The sequence below is a fragment of the Scyliorhinus canicula genome, chromosome 3 (assembly GCF_902713615.1).
Source record: "Scyliorhinus canicula chromosome 3, sScyCan1.1, whole genome shotgun sequence".
Classification (NCBI taxonomy): domain Eukaryota; kingdom Metazoa; phylum Chordata; class Chondrichthyes; order Carcharhiniformes; family Scyliorhinidae; genus Scyliorhinus; species Scyliorhinus canicula.
In genome coordinates, this window is record NC_052148.1 from 88,408,315 (window position 1) to 88,424,611 (window position 16,297).

The 16,297-nt window shown below is 42.9% G+C and overlaps 1 protein-coding gene across 1 annotated transcript in view; it reads left to right on the forward strand.

Annotated features, from left to right (window-relative positions):
- The window catches only part of parp8 (poly (ADP-ribose) polymerase family, member 8), a 531,112-nt gene that overhangs the window by 375,642 nt on the left and 139,173 nt on the right, over positions 1 to 16,297 (forward strand). The window contains 2 exon segments of the mRNA XM_038790867.1: positions 2,483 to 2,611; positions 7,625 to 8,180. Of these exon segments, the coding sequence (XP_038646795.1) occupies positions 2,483 to 2,611; positions 7,625 to 8,180 (685 nt within the window).

The window sequence follows — 16,297 nt, forward strand, 5'->3', positions numbered from 1 at the left end:
TATCCATTTTGGTTTGAAAAATGGAAAGGCAACTTATTATCTAAATGGAGAAGAGCTTCAGAGTGCTTTGGTGCAAAGGGTTCTGGGTGTTCTCTTGCATGAATCACGGAAAGTTAGTTTGCTGGTACAGCAGGTAGTAATGAAGGCTCATGGAATTTTGGCATTTATGACTGAAGGTATAGAGTACAAAAGTAGGGGAGTGTTGCAGGAACTGCCCAGGGCAATGGTGAGACTGTACCTAGAGTACTGTGTACAGTTTTGGTCCCCTTTTTTGAGGAGGGACGTAGTTGCATTGGAGGCAGTTCAGAGGAGGTTCACTAGATTGATTCCAGAGATGAGGGATTTGTCTCATGGAGAGTGATTGAGAAGTTCAGGTCTATATTCTGTCGAGTTTTGAAGAATAAGAGGCGACCTAATTGAGGTATATAAGATGATAAAAGGTAAGATGACAAAGTAGATGTAGGGCGGATGCTTCCTCTCGTGGGCAATCTGGAATGAGAGATCATGGGCGGGATTCTCCCCTACCCGGCAGGGCGGGGGGTCCCGGCTTAGCGGAGTGGCGCCAACCACTCCAGCGTTGGGCCTCCCCAAAGGTGCGGAATTCTCCGCACCTTTACGGGCCAAGCCCTCACATTGAGAGGCTGGGCCCGTGCCGGAGCGGTTGGCACCACACCGACTGGCACCCAAACCGGCTCCAGCGGCCTTTGACGCCCGGCGCTGGGGCTGGCCGAAAGGCCTTCGCCGGTTCGCGCATGCGCCGGTGCGTCAGCTACCGCTGACGTCACCACCGGTGCATACGCGCTGGGGGATTCTCTTCCGCCTCCGCCATGGTGGAAGCCGTGGTGGCGGCGGAGGAAAAAGAGTGCCCCCACAGCACTGGCCCGCCGGCCGATCGGTGGGCCCCGATCGCGGGCCTGGCCACCGTGGGGGCACCCCCGGGGTCCGATCGGCCCGCGCCCCCCCAGGACCCCGAGGGCCTGCTCGCGCTGCCGATCCCGCCGTCACCAGAGGTGGTTCAAACCACAGCGGCGGGAGGCCTCCCAGCGGCGGGACTTCGGCCCATCGCGGGCCGGAGAATCACCGCAGGGGGCTCGCTGATCAGTGGGGCATGATTCCCGCCCCCGCCAATTCCCAGGTGGCGGAGAATTTCTGCCACGGCGGCGGTGGGATTTTCGGCGGCCCCGGGCGATTCTCCGACCCTGCGGGGGGGTCGGAGAATTTCGCCCCATAGTTTTAACCCAAGGCCTACAGATTTAAAACGGAGATGAGGAGAAATTGCTTCTCTCAAAGGATTGTGAATCTATGGAATTCTCTACCCCAGAGTGCGGTGGATGTCGGAACATTAAGTAAATTTAAGGGGGAGACAGACAGATTTTTAATAAGCAATGGGTCGAAGGAGAATAGGCAGGAAAGTGGAGTTGAGGCCAAGATTATATCAGCCCGGAACGTATTGAATGGCGGAGCAGTATTGAGGCATGAATTGGCTCATCCTGTTCCTAGTTCTTATGTTATGTTCTTGTGTTCCTGCTGATATCAGTCAGCCATGTATTAGATTCTCTCTCTCTCCTCTCTCTCAAGCCAGAGAGCGAGCGATTGGAATCATGCCTTGGAGCAATGTGCCCACCGTACAACTTGTTTCGATGTAGCTTTAATAAGCAAGTGTTAAGCAGATACCAATGTTTACAATTTGTTGAAGAATCAAGTCCCATGCCGAGTGTCGAAGATAGATGGACCATTCCAAAATAAATATGATAGAAAATATTACCAGTTAGCACTGAATGCGACATGCACCCATTCTGGCTATAAATAAGCAGTGGTTCCTATATCTACTCATGTTCACATTGCTGATCTGTCCAGAGCTATTAGAGATCATCTGTGCTTCAATGTATGCATTGTAAAGCTACTGGAGTTGCCACGGGCACTCAAAAACTGAGCCTACAATATGCATGTGGGAGATTCCCTGAGAACCAGCAACTTTCCATACTGTGGAGCTGCAAGCAAGATCTCAAGTCGCAGAATGCTAATTGGATGACATGTTCTGAAACAGTTTGTCAGTAGAGACCACCTACACTTTGGTATTGTGCAACATAAGTAAAAACAGCCATTTCACAGCTTTCCAGCAAAATGTGAGTGTGTGGAACAGGAATTTGAAGGATATCTCCAGGTTTCTGGAGGAGCAGATGCCAAGTCCCAATGAGTTGCTCACATGTTAGGAATGAGGCAGCAGAGGGAAAAACACGGATAAAATAAGGTTGGATATACCGATACAATTAGTCACAATGAACAAATGAGCACTGGATCTTTTACCTGGACTCAATCTGCCTGGGCCATACAAATAAATTGACAAACTTGTAATTTAAATGATGCTTTAATGAGCTGGAATGGAATTGTCATTCTGAAATTCTCATTTTGAATCTGTAAATACTAACATTTACTTCACTCATTTATCAAATATAACATTTCCTGTTTTTTACTCCCACAGAATTATGCAGACGTTTGTTACGCACCAGTGGAAACAGAACAGCAAAGAGAAGCCCAATTGTCCCCATGGCAAGAAGATTAGTGAGAAGAAGGTGAAGTCCCCTCTGCACATATTTTCATCACTGCGCAGGTAATGTGGTAAACATCAAGAAAGGTTAACTTCACTGGAAGTAATTATACTTGGATGGGCATTGATTCATTACATTGTGACCACAAATGCAACTTAGTGCCCATTCTGTCAGCATGTGCTTGTAATGACCTCAGAAATCACACATAAACGTCACTAAACAACTATTATTTATCTCAATAATCATAGATTCATGGAAATTTATGGAGGAGTCCATTCAACCCATTGTGTCCTTGCCAACAGGAAAAGAACCAGCTCGACTAATCCCACTTTCCGGCTCATGGTTCTATAAATCTGTAGGTTTTGACACCTCGGATTATATTTGTTGTAGGTCAAACCACTGGTGGGAAAACTGGTGGGAAGCCCGTGTCATCTCTCCAAGAGGTATCCAATGCTTTTAAGTGCAACCAGGCACTTAAGTGGGCAGCATTAGGCCTGCGCAGAATTAAGCCCCCCCCCACTGAGTAGGGTGGAAACATTCCCCCATTCCTGAGAGCTACTGGCCAATCGCAAGAACACAAGAAATAGGATCGAGTGTAGACCACATGGCACTTTGAGCCTGCTCCATCATTCAATTTGAACATGGCAGTTCTTGGGGTTCAGCCCATTCCTCATATCCTTTAATTCCCTGAGAGAGCATAAATCTGTCTGTCCCAACCTTAAATGTATTCAATGATGGAGCATCCATATCCCTCTGGAGCAGAGGATTCCAAACATTCACAATGCTTTGAGTGAAGGAATTTCTCTTCATTTCGAGCCCTTATCCTGAGACTGTGCTCCTGTGTTTTAGATTCCCCAACAGGCGGAAAACATCTCTCAGCATTCACCTGATCAAGCCTCCTCAGAGTTTTTTAGGTTTCAATAAAGAACTCTCATTCTTCAAATTTCCAGTAACATAAACCCAAATTACTCAGCCTCTCATTGTAGGGCAACCCCCTCGTCCCAGGGACCAGTTTAGTGAATGTACCACCTCTACTGCAAGTATATCCTTCCTTAAATGTGGATACCAAAACTACTCACACTTCTCCAGATGTGGTCTCATCAAAATCCTGTACAAATACAGCAACAATTCCTTATTCTTGTGCTCCAATTCCCTTGCAATGAAATGAAAAATGAAATGAAAATTGCTTATTGTCACAAGTAGGCTTCAAATGAAGTTACTGTGAAAAGCCCCTAGTCGCCTCATTCTGGCGCCTATTCGGGGAGGCTGGAATGGGAATTGAACAGTGCTGCTGGCCTGCCTTGGTCTGCTTTAAAAGCCAGCTATTTAGCCCTGTGCTAAACCAGCCCCTGAAAGCCAACAAGCCATTTGGTACATCTTCCTAGTATGTCTCTGCAGCCTCTCTGTGTCCTCCCATGGCCTACCTTTCAATCTGGCTTGGTGTCACCCGCCAACTTAGATACATTACTTTCTGACTCTTTGGAGGAGGTGGTGGAAGCAGGTACAATAATGATGTTTAAGAGGCATCTTGACAAATACATGAATAGGATGGGAATAGAGGGATACAGAAATCAGAAGTGTGGAAGGTTTTAGGTTAGACAAGCACCATGGTCAGCGCAGCCTCAGAGGAACTAAGGGTCTGTTCCTGTGCTGTAACTTTCTTTGTTCTTGTTCATCTATCTAGGTTGTAAGTTGCTGACATCCCCGCACTGATCTTTGCATCAATCCACTGTTCCTTGTGTGCAAACTTGAAAAAGCCACATTTATGCCCACTCTCTGTTTCTATCTATTAACCAATCCTCTTTGATGCTAATATATTCCCCCGACTTTCCAATTTATCTTTTGTGTGTCACCTTATTGAGTAACATTTTGAAATCCAGGTATACTATATCTACTCATTCCCCTTTATCTACTCTACTCGTTGCATCCTCAAAAAATTCTAATACATTTGTCAAACAGGATTTCCCTTTATTAAAACTGTGCTAACCTGCTCCAATTATACTATGCTTATCTAAGTACATTGTCAAGACATCTTAGATAATAAATTTCAACATTTCCCCAATAGCTGATGTTTAGCTAACTGGCCTGTACTTCCCTGTTTTCTCTCTCTTCCTTTCTTGAAAAGTGTTGCAACATTGCCAATTTCCAATCTAGTGGAATCTAAGGAATTTTGGAAAATTGCAGCCAGCACAGCCACTATCATTGCAGCTGTCTCATTTAGAACCCCTGCAGGCCATCAGGTCCCCTTAACATTCTCCAATAGTTTATCTGTGCTGATATTAATTGCCTAATTTCCTCACAATTTTTAGCCCCTAGGTTATCATTTATTTTTGGTATGGAACTTGTATCTTCTACTGTGAAGGCAGATACAAGATATTTGTTCAATGCCTCTGCCATTTCCTTGTTCCACATGATGATTATTTCTCCCATCTCTACTTCTAAGGGACTAACGTTTACAAAAGCATCCGTTGACTGTTACTCTTTGCTTCCTGTCACTGAGCCAAATTTGGATCCAAGTTACCACTTTTCCTTCGATCCCATGAACATTTACTTCTTAGTCTTCTGGAGAGACATTGTCAAAAGCATTGTTCATATAATACGTAGACTACTTCAAACATGCTATCCTCTTCGACCCTCCTTATTAGTGCCTCAAAAAATTCAATTAAGTAATGCCAAAACATGCAACCTCCCTTTAACAAATCCATGCTGAATGTCCTTGTTTAAGCTGTGCCTTTCTACATGATGATCAATACTGCCTCTCTGAAGTTTTTGCAATAATTTTACCGCAATTGAGGTTAGGCTTGCCTCTCAGTATTTGTTCCGTCCCTTTCTCTCTTTTTAACCAATGGTACAACATTAACAATCCTCAGGAATCTTTGTGGTTACCATTATGTCACAGGAACTGTGGCAAGGTTGAATCTCCTCACTGTGTCCCCACCCAAAAATGCCTCAACATTTACAAGTCAAATTTTATGGAGCTGAAGTTCCATAGTAGTTGAGTTATTCATACTTCTCTGTCCCTGAATAATGAGGTGCACTCCTTTTTACCTTGTAAATTCTGGCAGGGTCATGATTGAAGGGCACTGCAGATTACAACCCAAGACCTATAACTTTCAATTCTGACCAACAAGTTCTATGCTGTTTATTTACTCCTTAATATTTTCTGTCCACTATAAGGTTACCTTCCCATAATACCTCTAATCATCATAGCATCATAGCATCCCATTTAAAGAATTCACCATTGACATCATCAGCGCAAATTGACCCTCAAGTTGCTCAGGAAACTTGACTCTCATTTATGATTCGAATACTTCCTGCTTTTTGGGGAAAGATTTCATATCCATAGTACTGGTCTGAGAGATCAGCCTCACAGACATGAATGTGGGAGGTGTGATCATTACATTTGCAATGTCACAAAAATTGATGGTGCAGTAAATAGTTAGGAGGAAAGCCTTAGGTTACAGGATGATATTGACGGACTGATTAGATGGGCAGAAAAAGTGGCAAATTGAATTTAACTCTGAAAAGTGTGAGGTAATGTATTTTAGGAAGACTAACAAGGCTAGGGAGTATATAATGAATAATAGGACCGTAGAAAGTACAGAAGATCAGAGGGACCTTGGGTTCATAGATCTCAGAAGACAGCAGGACAGGTAGATAAAGTGGTTAAGAAAGCATATGGGATATTTGCCTTTATTAACCAAAGCATTGAAGATAAGAGCAGAGAGGTTAAAATTGAGCTGTATAAAACACTGGTTAGGCCACAGCTGGAATACTGCGTGCAGCTCTGGTCGCCACACTATAGAAAGGAAGAGATTGCAGTAGAAAGGGTGCAGAGGAGATTCACCAGGATGTTGCCTGGGCTGGAGCATTTCAGCTATCACGAAAGACTGGATAGACTGGGGTTGTTTTCCTTGGAGCAGAGAAGGCCTGCTTGAGTGTACAAAATTATGAAGGACATAGATAGGAGGTGTAGAAAGGAGCGTTTCCCCTTAGCGGAGGGGTTAATAACCAGGAGGCATGGATTTAAGATAAGGGGTAGGAGATTAATAGGGGATATGAGGAAAAAGTGTATTGCTCAGAGGGTGATGGGAATCTGGAGCTCATTGCCTGAAATTGTGGTCGAGGTGGGAACCACTATAACACTTGAGAAGTATTTAGATCAGCAGTTGAAATGTCATAGCATTGGGTCAAGTGCTGGAAAGTGGGATGAAAATAAAAAAGGTGTTTGATGACCAGTGCGGACACAATGGGCTGAATGGCCTCTTTCCGTGCTGTAAAAACTCTATGACATCCAAGCCTAGTGCAAGTTCCAGCACCCAACAGTTTAAGGTGCCTCAACATACCTCCAAACAAAGAACAAAGAAAATTACAGCACAGGAACAGGCGCTTCGGCCCTCCCAGCCTGCGCCGATCCAGATCCTTTATCTAAACCTGTTGCCTATTTTCCAAGGATCTACTTCCCTCTGTTCCCCGCCCGTTCATATATCTGTTCAGATGCATCTTAAATGATGCTATCGTGCCCGCCTCTACCACCTCTGCTGGCAAAGCATTCCAGGCACCCACCACCCTCTGCGTAAAAAACTTTCCACGCACATCTCCCTTAAACTTTCCCCCTCTCACCTTGAAATTGTGACCCCTTGTAATTGACACCCCCACTCTTGGAAAAAGCTTGTTGCTATCCACCCTGTCCATACCTCTCATAATTTTGTAGACCTCAATCAGGTCCCCCCTCAACCTCCGTCTTTCCAACGAAAACAAGAAGAGTGTTGATCCAACTTCTCTTTGGCATTGCTAATCGGCTAATTGCTTCACCGTCACTCATTTCATCAGAGGCAACCCTGTGCATGTTAATTGAGTTGGTCTGTCCATTTCCCACAACAGGGATACTTGTAAGTAAACCTGCATATAAAGGTGCATAATTCTAATTTATACGGTATGTACAAATAGAAGCTTAATGTACTAGATTAATATGCATTAATTTATCTATGGTTGAGTGTATGCAAAAGTATTCCTGGTGGTGTTTAGACGTACCTTAGAATTTGAAACTGAATATAGCATTGCTTCAATTCTAGGTCGCCAAGTTATCCTCCACCTGGATGTGGCAAAAGCAAATCGAAGTTGAAACCAGAACAAGATGGGATTGCCAAGTCACAGAAACTGTTAAAGAGAAACTGTTCCAATACTATCAAGGTGGAAGATGGTTGTGACTCCAAACCTCACAAACCTCTTGGCCGTTCTTTCTCCAGTGATCCCAGAGCTGAACAGGCTAATTCAACAAAGCCACATAAACTTTTAAGTCGGTCATGTTCTGCTACAATGAGGTTAGATGAAAATCTTCCTTTGAAACCCCATAAGTTACTGAGCAGGACGTGTTCTGGTGACCCCAGATGTGAGCACAACAGTGCCCCGAAGCCACATAAGCTGCTGAGCAAATCCTGTTCCAGCACTCTGAAGACAGAGGAGTCAGATGGACTAAAACACCACAAACTGCTGAGCAGGTCCTACTCTAGCAATGCCAAAGTGGGCAAAACGGAACTGTGCAAAGAGCCCACTTCTGAGTGTAGAAGACTCTCACTTACCTCAGGTCTCATTGGCATATTAGCGCCTTCCTCTTCATCACAGCCTACAGTATGTAAATTTCTCATTTTCATTTTTCTCTTTTTATGTTTCCCTGAGTGTGAACTTAATGATGGGATTTCATACATTTCAAAGGCTAACATTAACGAAAGATAGAGGAGTATAGAAAATAAGCTTGTCTGTTCTCAAGCATTTATATTCAGGATGAGTGCCACTAGCATCTCATTCAAAATTGAGTTGAAGCTTTGAAATTGGAACCACAAATCAAGATTGCAGTAGTCTTACATTGGACTTTGATCTATACTGCAGATACGTGCAATATTTTCAATTACAGTTGTCCACCTTTATGTTAAAAGCATTCATATCATAGGTTTTTTATAAATCGCATGGCCTGAATTCTTCGGAATGCTAGATCTTGTTTCCCACCATCCGAAGAGTCGTCAGGGATTCCCCGCAGCCAATTTACGCTACAATGAGCATTGATTGGCTGCAGGCAAGACTCTACCCCTCACTTGGGAGGAAGTTCCCTCTTAGGGAGCTGCTGGTCAATCTGATTGGGCAGCAGCTCTCCAGTCCCTGCAGCAACCTGGCTGGAGGAAATATGACCTTGGCCGTTTTCCATCAATAACAATTATCCCTTCTATTGCCATTCAGTACTATTCAAAGATTGGGCACCTGCTCGCCTAATTGCTTAGTTGCACAGAGTTAAGAAACATTGAAATTACTTTCCTTTTTAATTAAGAGGGGAACTGAAGAGGGGATGATTTTGAATTAAATTATCAGAACTTCAGATAAAATCTAGAATCACAGGAGAAAAGGACAAATCGAGCGAATTCTATTCAACATCATTTCTCATGATGCAGCCCCTATTTTCATTAGAATTAATGAGAAATACAACTGCAATGTCCAATTATTTTCTTAGAACTTGACAAATGAGTCAGACACAGGTCACATTTTAAAACAGTCCCTTGAAATGAAAAAACTAACAAAGAAAGAAATACCAAAGATAATGAACCAAATGTATCTGTGTCTGTAGCAGGGCACCGAACAGCATGTGCCATGGTATAGTTTAAAGAATTTTGAGTGGAAAATTGCTCAGAATGCATGCTGATTATGTTGTAGTGAGGGAAACTGGATATCTGAGACCTGAATGAACATAACAATTGTGGGCTGTATTCTCCGCTATCGGGATTCTCCATTGCGCCGGCAGCCCGGGGGATTTCCCAACAGAGTGGGCTGCCCACAATGGGAAACTCCATTGGCTGGCTGGCAGAGAATCCCACCCTATGTCTCTCCTTAACCAAGCAGTTTGGAAGATTGAGAAATTAGCAGGGCAAGAACTGAGAAAGAAGGCACATCTGATTAACTGCTCATCCGGCCTTGCCTAATGTTGCTGCAGTGTTTGCATATTCCTTTCCTCCTCTGGCCTGGTCAGGCCAATATGTGACTCAAAGGACTGATCTTTTATCTAAGCTGACCCACAGGGAGAAGGTTGGTAACACAGTCATGGGGAACCCACAATACAGAGTTCCCACACATGCTGTGTTTGTGTTATATTATGTCAGGAATAGGATCCCCATTCCGAGGCTAACCTGATTGATAGCTTCGGCCTCCACTGGGCCAAGGAATTAGTCAGTGAAGCTTTCAGGAGCAGATACGTCCTTGCTGGGGTGGATGGCGTTCTGCGGAGGAGAAGGTAAGTGGTGGAGTTAGGTGAGCAGGGAAGGGAAGTGAGGGATTCATTGGAAAGGAGGAAGGGAGGGCAATCAGAGGAGGAAGGGGTCAACTGGTAGAGAGGAGGTGAGGAAGACAGGCAGCAATTGGAGATAGAGGAAGGGACTTGATTAGAGACAGAGTTGATTAGAGGTAGAGGTATTTTTAAACAGTGACCCCTAGTTCTAGATTCTAGATTCTCTGACAAGAGAAAACATCCTCTCCACATCCATCCTGTCAAAACCCTACAGTTTTCAATCAACTTGCCTCTTACTCTTCTAAATTCGAGTGAATGCCAACCTTTCCTCATGCAACAGCCTGTTTATTCCTGGTATTAGCCAAGCAAACCTTCGCTGAACTGCTTCTAATGCAGTTATATATTTCCTTAAAAAAGGAGATACATGCTGTACACAGTCCTCCAGATGTGGGGCTAAATTCTCCACTTCTTGACACCGGTAGAGGGGTTCCAGATGAGACCCCCTAAATAGGAGGACCCTCCGCAGACCCTCCATAAAAGAGATCCCTTTCAGGAAGCCCCCAAGAGAAGGGAAACCTGTCCATAACCGCCCAGAAAAGAAACCTCTGTCAGGAAGCTCGAGAACAGTCCAGACAGAGACAGTGAAAAAAAATCACTGTTGTATCACTCATCTGGGCAACACCTGCTGGCTCAGACAGAGGAAACAGCACCTGTCAATTCCTGGAAAGAGAATCAAATGGCCTGTGTTTAAACCCATCAGATCCTTGAGCTGCAAGCCATTCATTCATTTCACTGAGTGGGATGTGATTGACAGCTTCCCCACATACACAGTTGTGAGCCTTGTTTCATTCATCTTTTTCATGGCTCAGTAACTCTGACGTGTTGTAGCCACAATGTTTACAAACATCAACCACTTCAAAGAGAGTTAAGTGATGTTAATATCCTGCTGAGCACTTCAAGATCACACAAACGTGAAGGGGAGTGATTGAAATGCTTTCAACTCTCCCCCGCAATAAGTGTTAATATTCTATTAGTTTTCTTGATTTCTTACTGTATCTGTACACTAGCCTTGTGTGATTCACACACGAGGGCACCCAGATCCCTCTGCATCTCAGAGCTCTGCAACCTCTCACTATTTAGATAATAAGCATCCTGTCAAAATGGACAGTTTCACATGTGTCTACATTATACACCATTGCCAGATTTTTGTTCACTAACTTGACCTATTTAGGTCGTTTTGTAGCCTCCTTGCGTCCTCTTCACAATTTGTTTCCCTACCTATCTTTGTGTCATCAGAAAATTTAGCAACCATACCTCTAGTCCCTTCATCCAAGAATTGTATAAAGTTGAGGCCTCAGCACTGATCCCTATAGCACACCACTCATTACATTCTGCCAACCAGAAAAGACCCATTTATGCCAGCTATCGGTTTCTTGTTAGCTAGCCATCTGTTGTCCGCTATGTAACCTCCTGCACCATGTGCTTTTATTTTCCATAATAACCTTTAATGAGGCACCTTATCAAATGCCTTCTGGAAATCTAAGTACAGTACATCCACTGATCCCCCTTTATATGCAGCACATGTGACTCCATTAGAGAAATTTAGTAAACATTATTTCCCTTTTATAAAACCATGCTGACTCTGCTTGAATCTATCCAAGTGTCCTGCTATAACACATTTAACAATGGCATTCATTTTGAGAGGGCTAGAATACAAGAGCAGAGATGTACTTATGCAGGGGCAGCACGGTAGCACAGTTGCTTCACAGCTCCAGGGTCCCTGGTTCGATTCCTGGCTGGGCCACTGTCTGTGCGGAGTCTGCACGTTCTCCCCGTGTCTGCGTGGGTTTCCTCCGGGTGCTCCGGTTTCCTCCCACAGTCTAAAGTTGTGCGGGTTAGGTGGATTGGCCATGGTAAATTGCCCTTAGTGTCCAAAAATTGTAAGTGGGGGATACAGTAGATACGTGGGCTTGAGTAGAGTGCGCTTTGTAAGGGCCGGTGCAGACTCGATGGGCCGAATGGCCTCCTTCTGCACTGTAAATTCTATGATTCTATGATTCTAAAACTCTGGTCAGACCCTATTTGGAATATTGTGATCAGTTTTGAGCCCCATATCTAAGGAAGATGTGCTGGCCTTGGAGGAGGTCTAGAGGAGATCCACAAGAATTATCCCGCAAGTGAAGAGCTTGTTATATGAGGAGCGGTTGAGAACTCTACGTCTGTACTCGATGGAATTTAGATGAATGACGGAGAATCTCATTGAAATTTATAGATAGACTGAACGTGGAGAAGATTCTTCCACTCGTAGGAGAGACTAGAACCTGAGGGCACAGCCTCAGACTGAAGGGACGATCCTTTAAAACTGAGATGAGGACAATTTTCTTCAGCCAGAGGGTGGTGAATCTGTGGAACTCATTGCCACAGAAGGCTGTGGAGGCCAAATCACTGAGTGCCTTTAAGTCAGAGATAGACAGATTCTTGATTAATAAGGGGATCAGGGATTATGGGGAGAAAGCAGTAGAAGGGGATGGGAAACTTATCAGCCATGATCGAATGACAGAAGACTAAAGGGCCAAATGGCCTAATTCTGTTCCTATATCTTATGATCTTTTGACTTCTAACATTTTCCCTATGGCAGATGTTAGGCTAACTAGCCTGTAGTTTTCTAATTTCTGTCTCCCTCCCTTTTTGAATAAAGGAGTTACATTGTTACCTTCCAATCTGAGAGAACCTTCTCTGAATTGAGGGAAGTTTGAAAATTAAAACCAATGCATTAACTTTCTGATTCGCCACTCCTTGCAAGATCTTAGAATGAAGTTCATCCGGACCCAAGAATGTGTCAGCCCACAGACCCAACAATTTGGTCAATACCACTTCGCTGGTGATTTTCATTTTCCTGAGTTCCTCCCTCTTTCCATTTTCTGATTTCAAACTATTCTGAGATGTTATTTGTATCCTCTATAGTGAAGACCGATACAAAATACCTGTTTTATTATCCGTCACCTCCTTATTTCCATTATTAATTCACCAGATGCACTTTCTCTCGGACCAACGCTCAATTTTTGAAACTCTTTTTTTTCTTATTTAATTATCTATAGAAACTTTTATTATCTGTCTTTTTATTACTAGCTAGCTCGTAATATCTCGTATCTACAGTTTTTCCCTCTTTCTCAACCTTTTGTCATCCTTTGATGTTCTTTATATTATTTCCAATTTTCTTACCTGCCACTCGTCTTTGCACTTTAGGTTTAATTCTGTCTTTAATTTTTTAGTTAACCACAGATGACATTGAAATGTGTCCATTCTGTGTATTCTGAAATATCCCTTTCAATATCTGCGACTGAACCTCTATTGATCTGTCCCGTAAGTCTACTTTCTGGTTCACTTCAACTAACTCCAATTTCATATCCTCATGATTTCCTTTATTTAAATTTAATATAGTAGTCTTGGGTGCACCCTTCTCTGCCTCCAACTGAAAATTCAGTCATATCATGATTGCTGCTACCTAGGGGTATTTTCAGCATAAGATCAATTAATCCTATCTCATAGTCCTCTGGTCAGCTCCAGAATGTGCTGTTCTGAGAAACTATCCTGAAAACATTATGAATTCCTCATATAGGCGACCTTTGCCCTTCTGATTTTTCGAGTCTTTATGTAGATTTAAACCCCCAGTTATTATTGTTGCACCTTTCTGACAAGCCTCCCATTATCTCTTCTTTCATACTCTGTCTTACTGTATAGTTACAATAAGGAGCTTGTACACCACTCCCACAAGTGATTTCTTGCCTTTATCATTTCTCATCTCACCCAAACTGCTTCTACATCCTGGTTTCCTCGCTAATGTGCTAATACCATCATTAATTAATAGAGCCAACCCGCCACCTTTTCGGAACATTCTGTCCTTCCTAAATGTCACGTACTCTTCAAATTCAGGTCCCATAAGATGTAGGAGCAGAAGTAGGCCGTTTGACTCATCGAGACTTCTCCACTACTCAAGAGACCACGACTGATAATTCTCAACTCCACTTTCCTGCCTTATCCCTATAACTCTTGATTTCTTTATTGATTAAATATCTGTCCCAATCTATGTCATACTGTAGCCATGTCTCTGTCATGGCGATCAGTAGTGTTGTATTTATTAATTTCTATTTTCACCATCAGTTCATTGTTATTTTAAATTGGACTTTACTGCACTTAAACCACAGTATTTCTTACAGTGACAATTCAGGCAAGCTACTGCACTGTGCACTGTCTCTATCTACAACAGAATCTTTGTTGGCTGTTCTCATAGACACCACTGCGTAAGAATGCTGTGCACACAGCCAGCATCACTACAAATTCTTGCTAACTCTGCAGGGGCACTTGTTCACTGCTGTGAACAAAATGCTGACTGAGAGACTGAAGTGTAATCTTTATCACCTGCTCAGTATTGGACTGGACAAACCGGACTCTGACTAGAGCGCAAAAAAAGAAAGCTAGATCACTGTTTTTGAAGTAGGATACAATTGTTTTTCGATTGCAGCTGTGTCTTTGCATATGGAGCATCAGTTATTCTGGGCTGCAGTTCATTTTCATCACCAGCATAAGCCATTAAAGGGATCTAAATTGAACAGGCAGTTCTGTTAGCAAGCTCATTACTAACATCACTTTGACTTGAATCTGCAGAATCCTTGCCAAATATCCCATGCTCACATTCTGTGTCCCTGGATTTTGCGATAGTAATGATGGTGAAACTATCAGCATTTGCCATCATTTCTCCATTGGAACTGACAAGTTGATGCATGCACAGGACAAAGCAAAAGCCCAGAAATTTCTGCCAATGATTCTATGCTGCTCCAGATGATGCACTCGTGAGACACCCAAGGCACTAATCACTAGAAAATTCATCAATTGCCGAGAACTTCCACACTTAAGTCTATCTGGCTGAATGAAATGTAACTGGATTTTCAAAATGACTGCCAAACACCCTCACTGACCACGAGGAGCTCATTTTATATTTGTGGAATGTCAGATTTATTAATTTATTCAACTTCTACACATTTTTAAAATTTCCAAGTAATTTAAAAATTACAAATGCCTTCTGACAAAAAAAAGGGTTTGTTTATCTCTTTTAGCATTTATCTCAATCCAATCGTAACCCGCCTCTCCACATCAATCATAATTTATTTCACCATCTGAAAATTTAAATTAAAGCTGAAGGATATTAAATTATTTTTACTTCCTGGCTTGATGTGTGCAAATATTCCAATGTGATTGACTGCTTAATTATGTGCTGACATCATTTCTGTTGGACCCCTGGAGATCTTGACGGCCATTGGGACAGGGAAACCACACCATAGAGATTACTAATTGTTCATGGACTTTCCTTTCACATCAATGGTTCACAGCAGGGCCTCATTGAAAACTGTAAAATCTACCCATTGTTTTTTAAACTTGCTATTTGCGGAATTCTAGGGATTTTTGTTTGGTAAATATATTAATGCTTACGGACCTAAAGCAGGTAGATAGTGTGAATGAGATTACCCATGATCTGAATGAATGGTGGAGCAGACTCAAGGGACAGAATGACCGACTCATGTTCTTGTGGTCCTAGCCTCTGACCTAAAGGTTTGATACAAACTGATACATTGATCATTAAAGTTGCACATTGATCCAACAGCATCAACTCGCATTTATACAGTGGCCTTAACATAGTAAAATATTCCAGGGAACTTCCAGTAAATCAGACAAAATTGAAACCAAGCCTAAAAGTCAAGGAACACCCTTAAAGGATATGAGTGATGGAAAGAGGTCTTAGAGAGAAAATACTAGAGCTCATGGACGTGTCAGCTGAAGGGACTGCCAGTGGGATGAAGGAAGTAGAGAATGCATCAGAAGCCAGAATTGGAGACTTGTTAGATTGTAGGAGCTTTCAGTGAAGGGTCCCAGGTCATGGAAGGATTTTAATACAAGGATGCAAATTTTAAATTGAAGTGCTGCCAGGCTAATTTAGATTGAAGGTTACATTGGGGTGCATGAGTGAGCAGCATTTGGTGTAAGTTAAGTTGTATGCAGCAAACCTCTGCATCAGCTTAACTTTATGACTGGGACAAGATGGGAGACCAGCTGAGATAGTAAATACAATGGAATTTTTAAACAATCTACAATTGTTCAGCTGAATGTGTCATTTTAAAACTTTTAAAATGTAAGGGCAGGAATCTTGTGATTTTTTCAGAGGAGACAGAAATGTGGTGGGATGGAAGTACAATAGGACAGAACTGCTACAGTGAGCAACTGATGACTCCATTCTGAATCACAGGGATGGAGTCATTTAACCCTTCATGTGGACACTGACGTGAAGAGCAGAACAACAGGAGTGGCCAGTGTGAGGCAGCAGCTAAAAACCACGATTGGCTGAAAGGAGAAGTACACTTTACACTTAAATCCTTCAGTCAAGAGGGTTAAAGTGCTCGATGAAAAGGGACAGTTAACCCTTCTG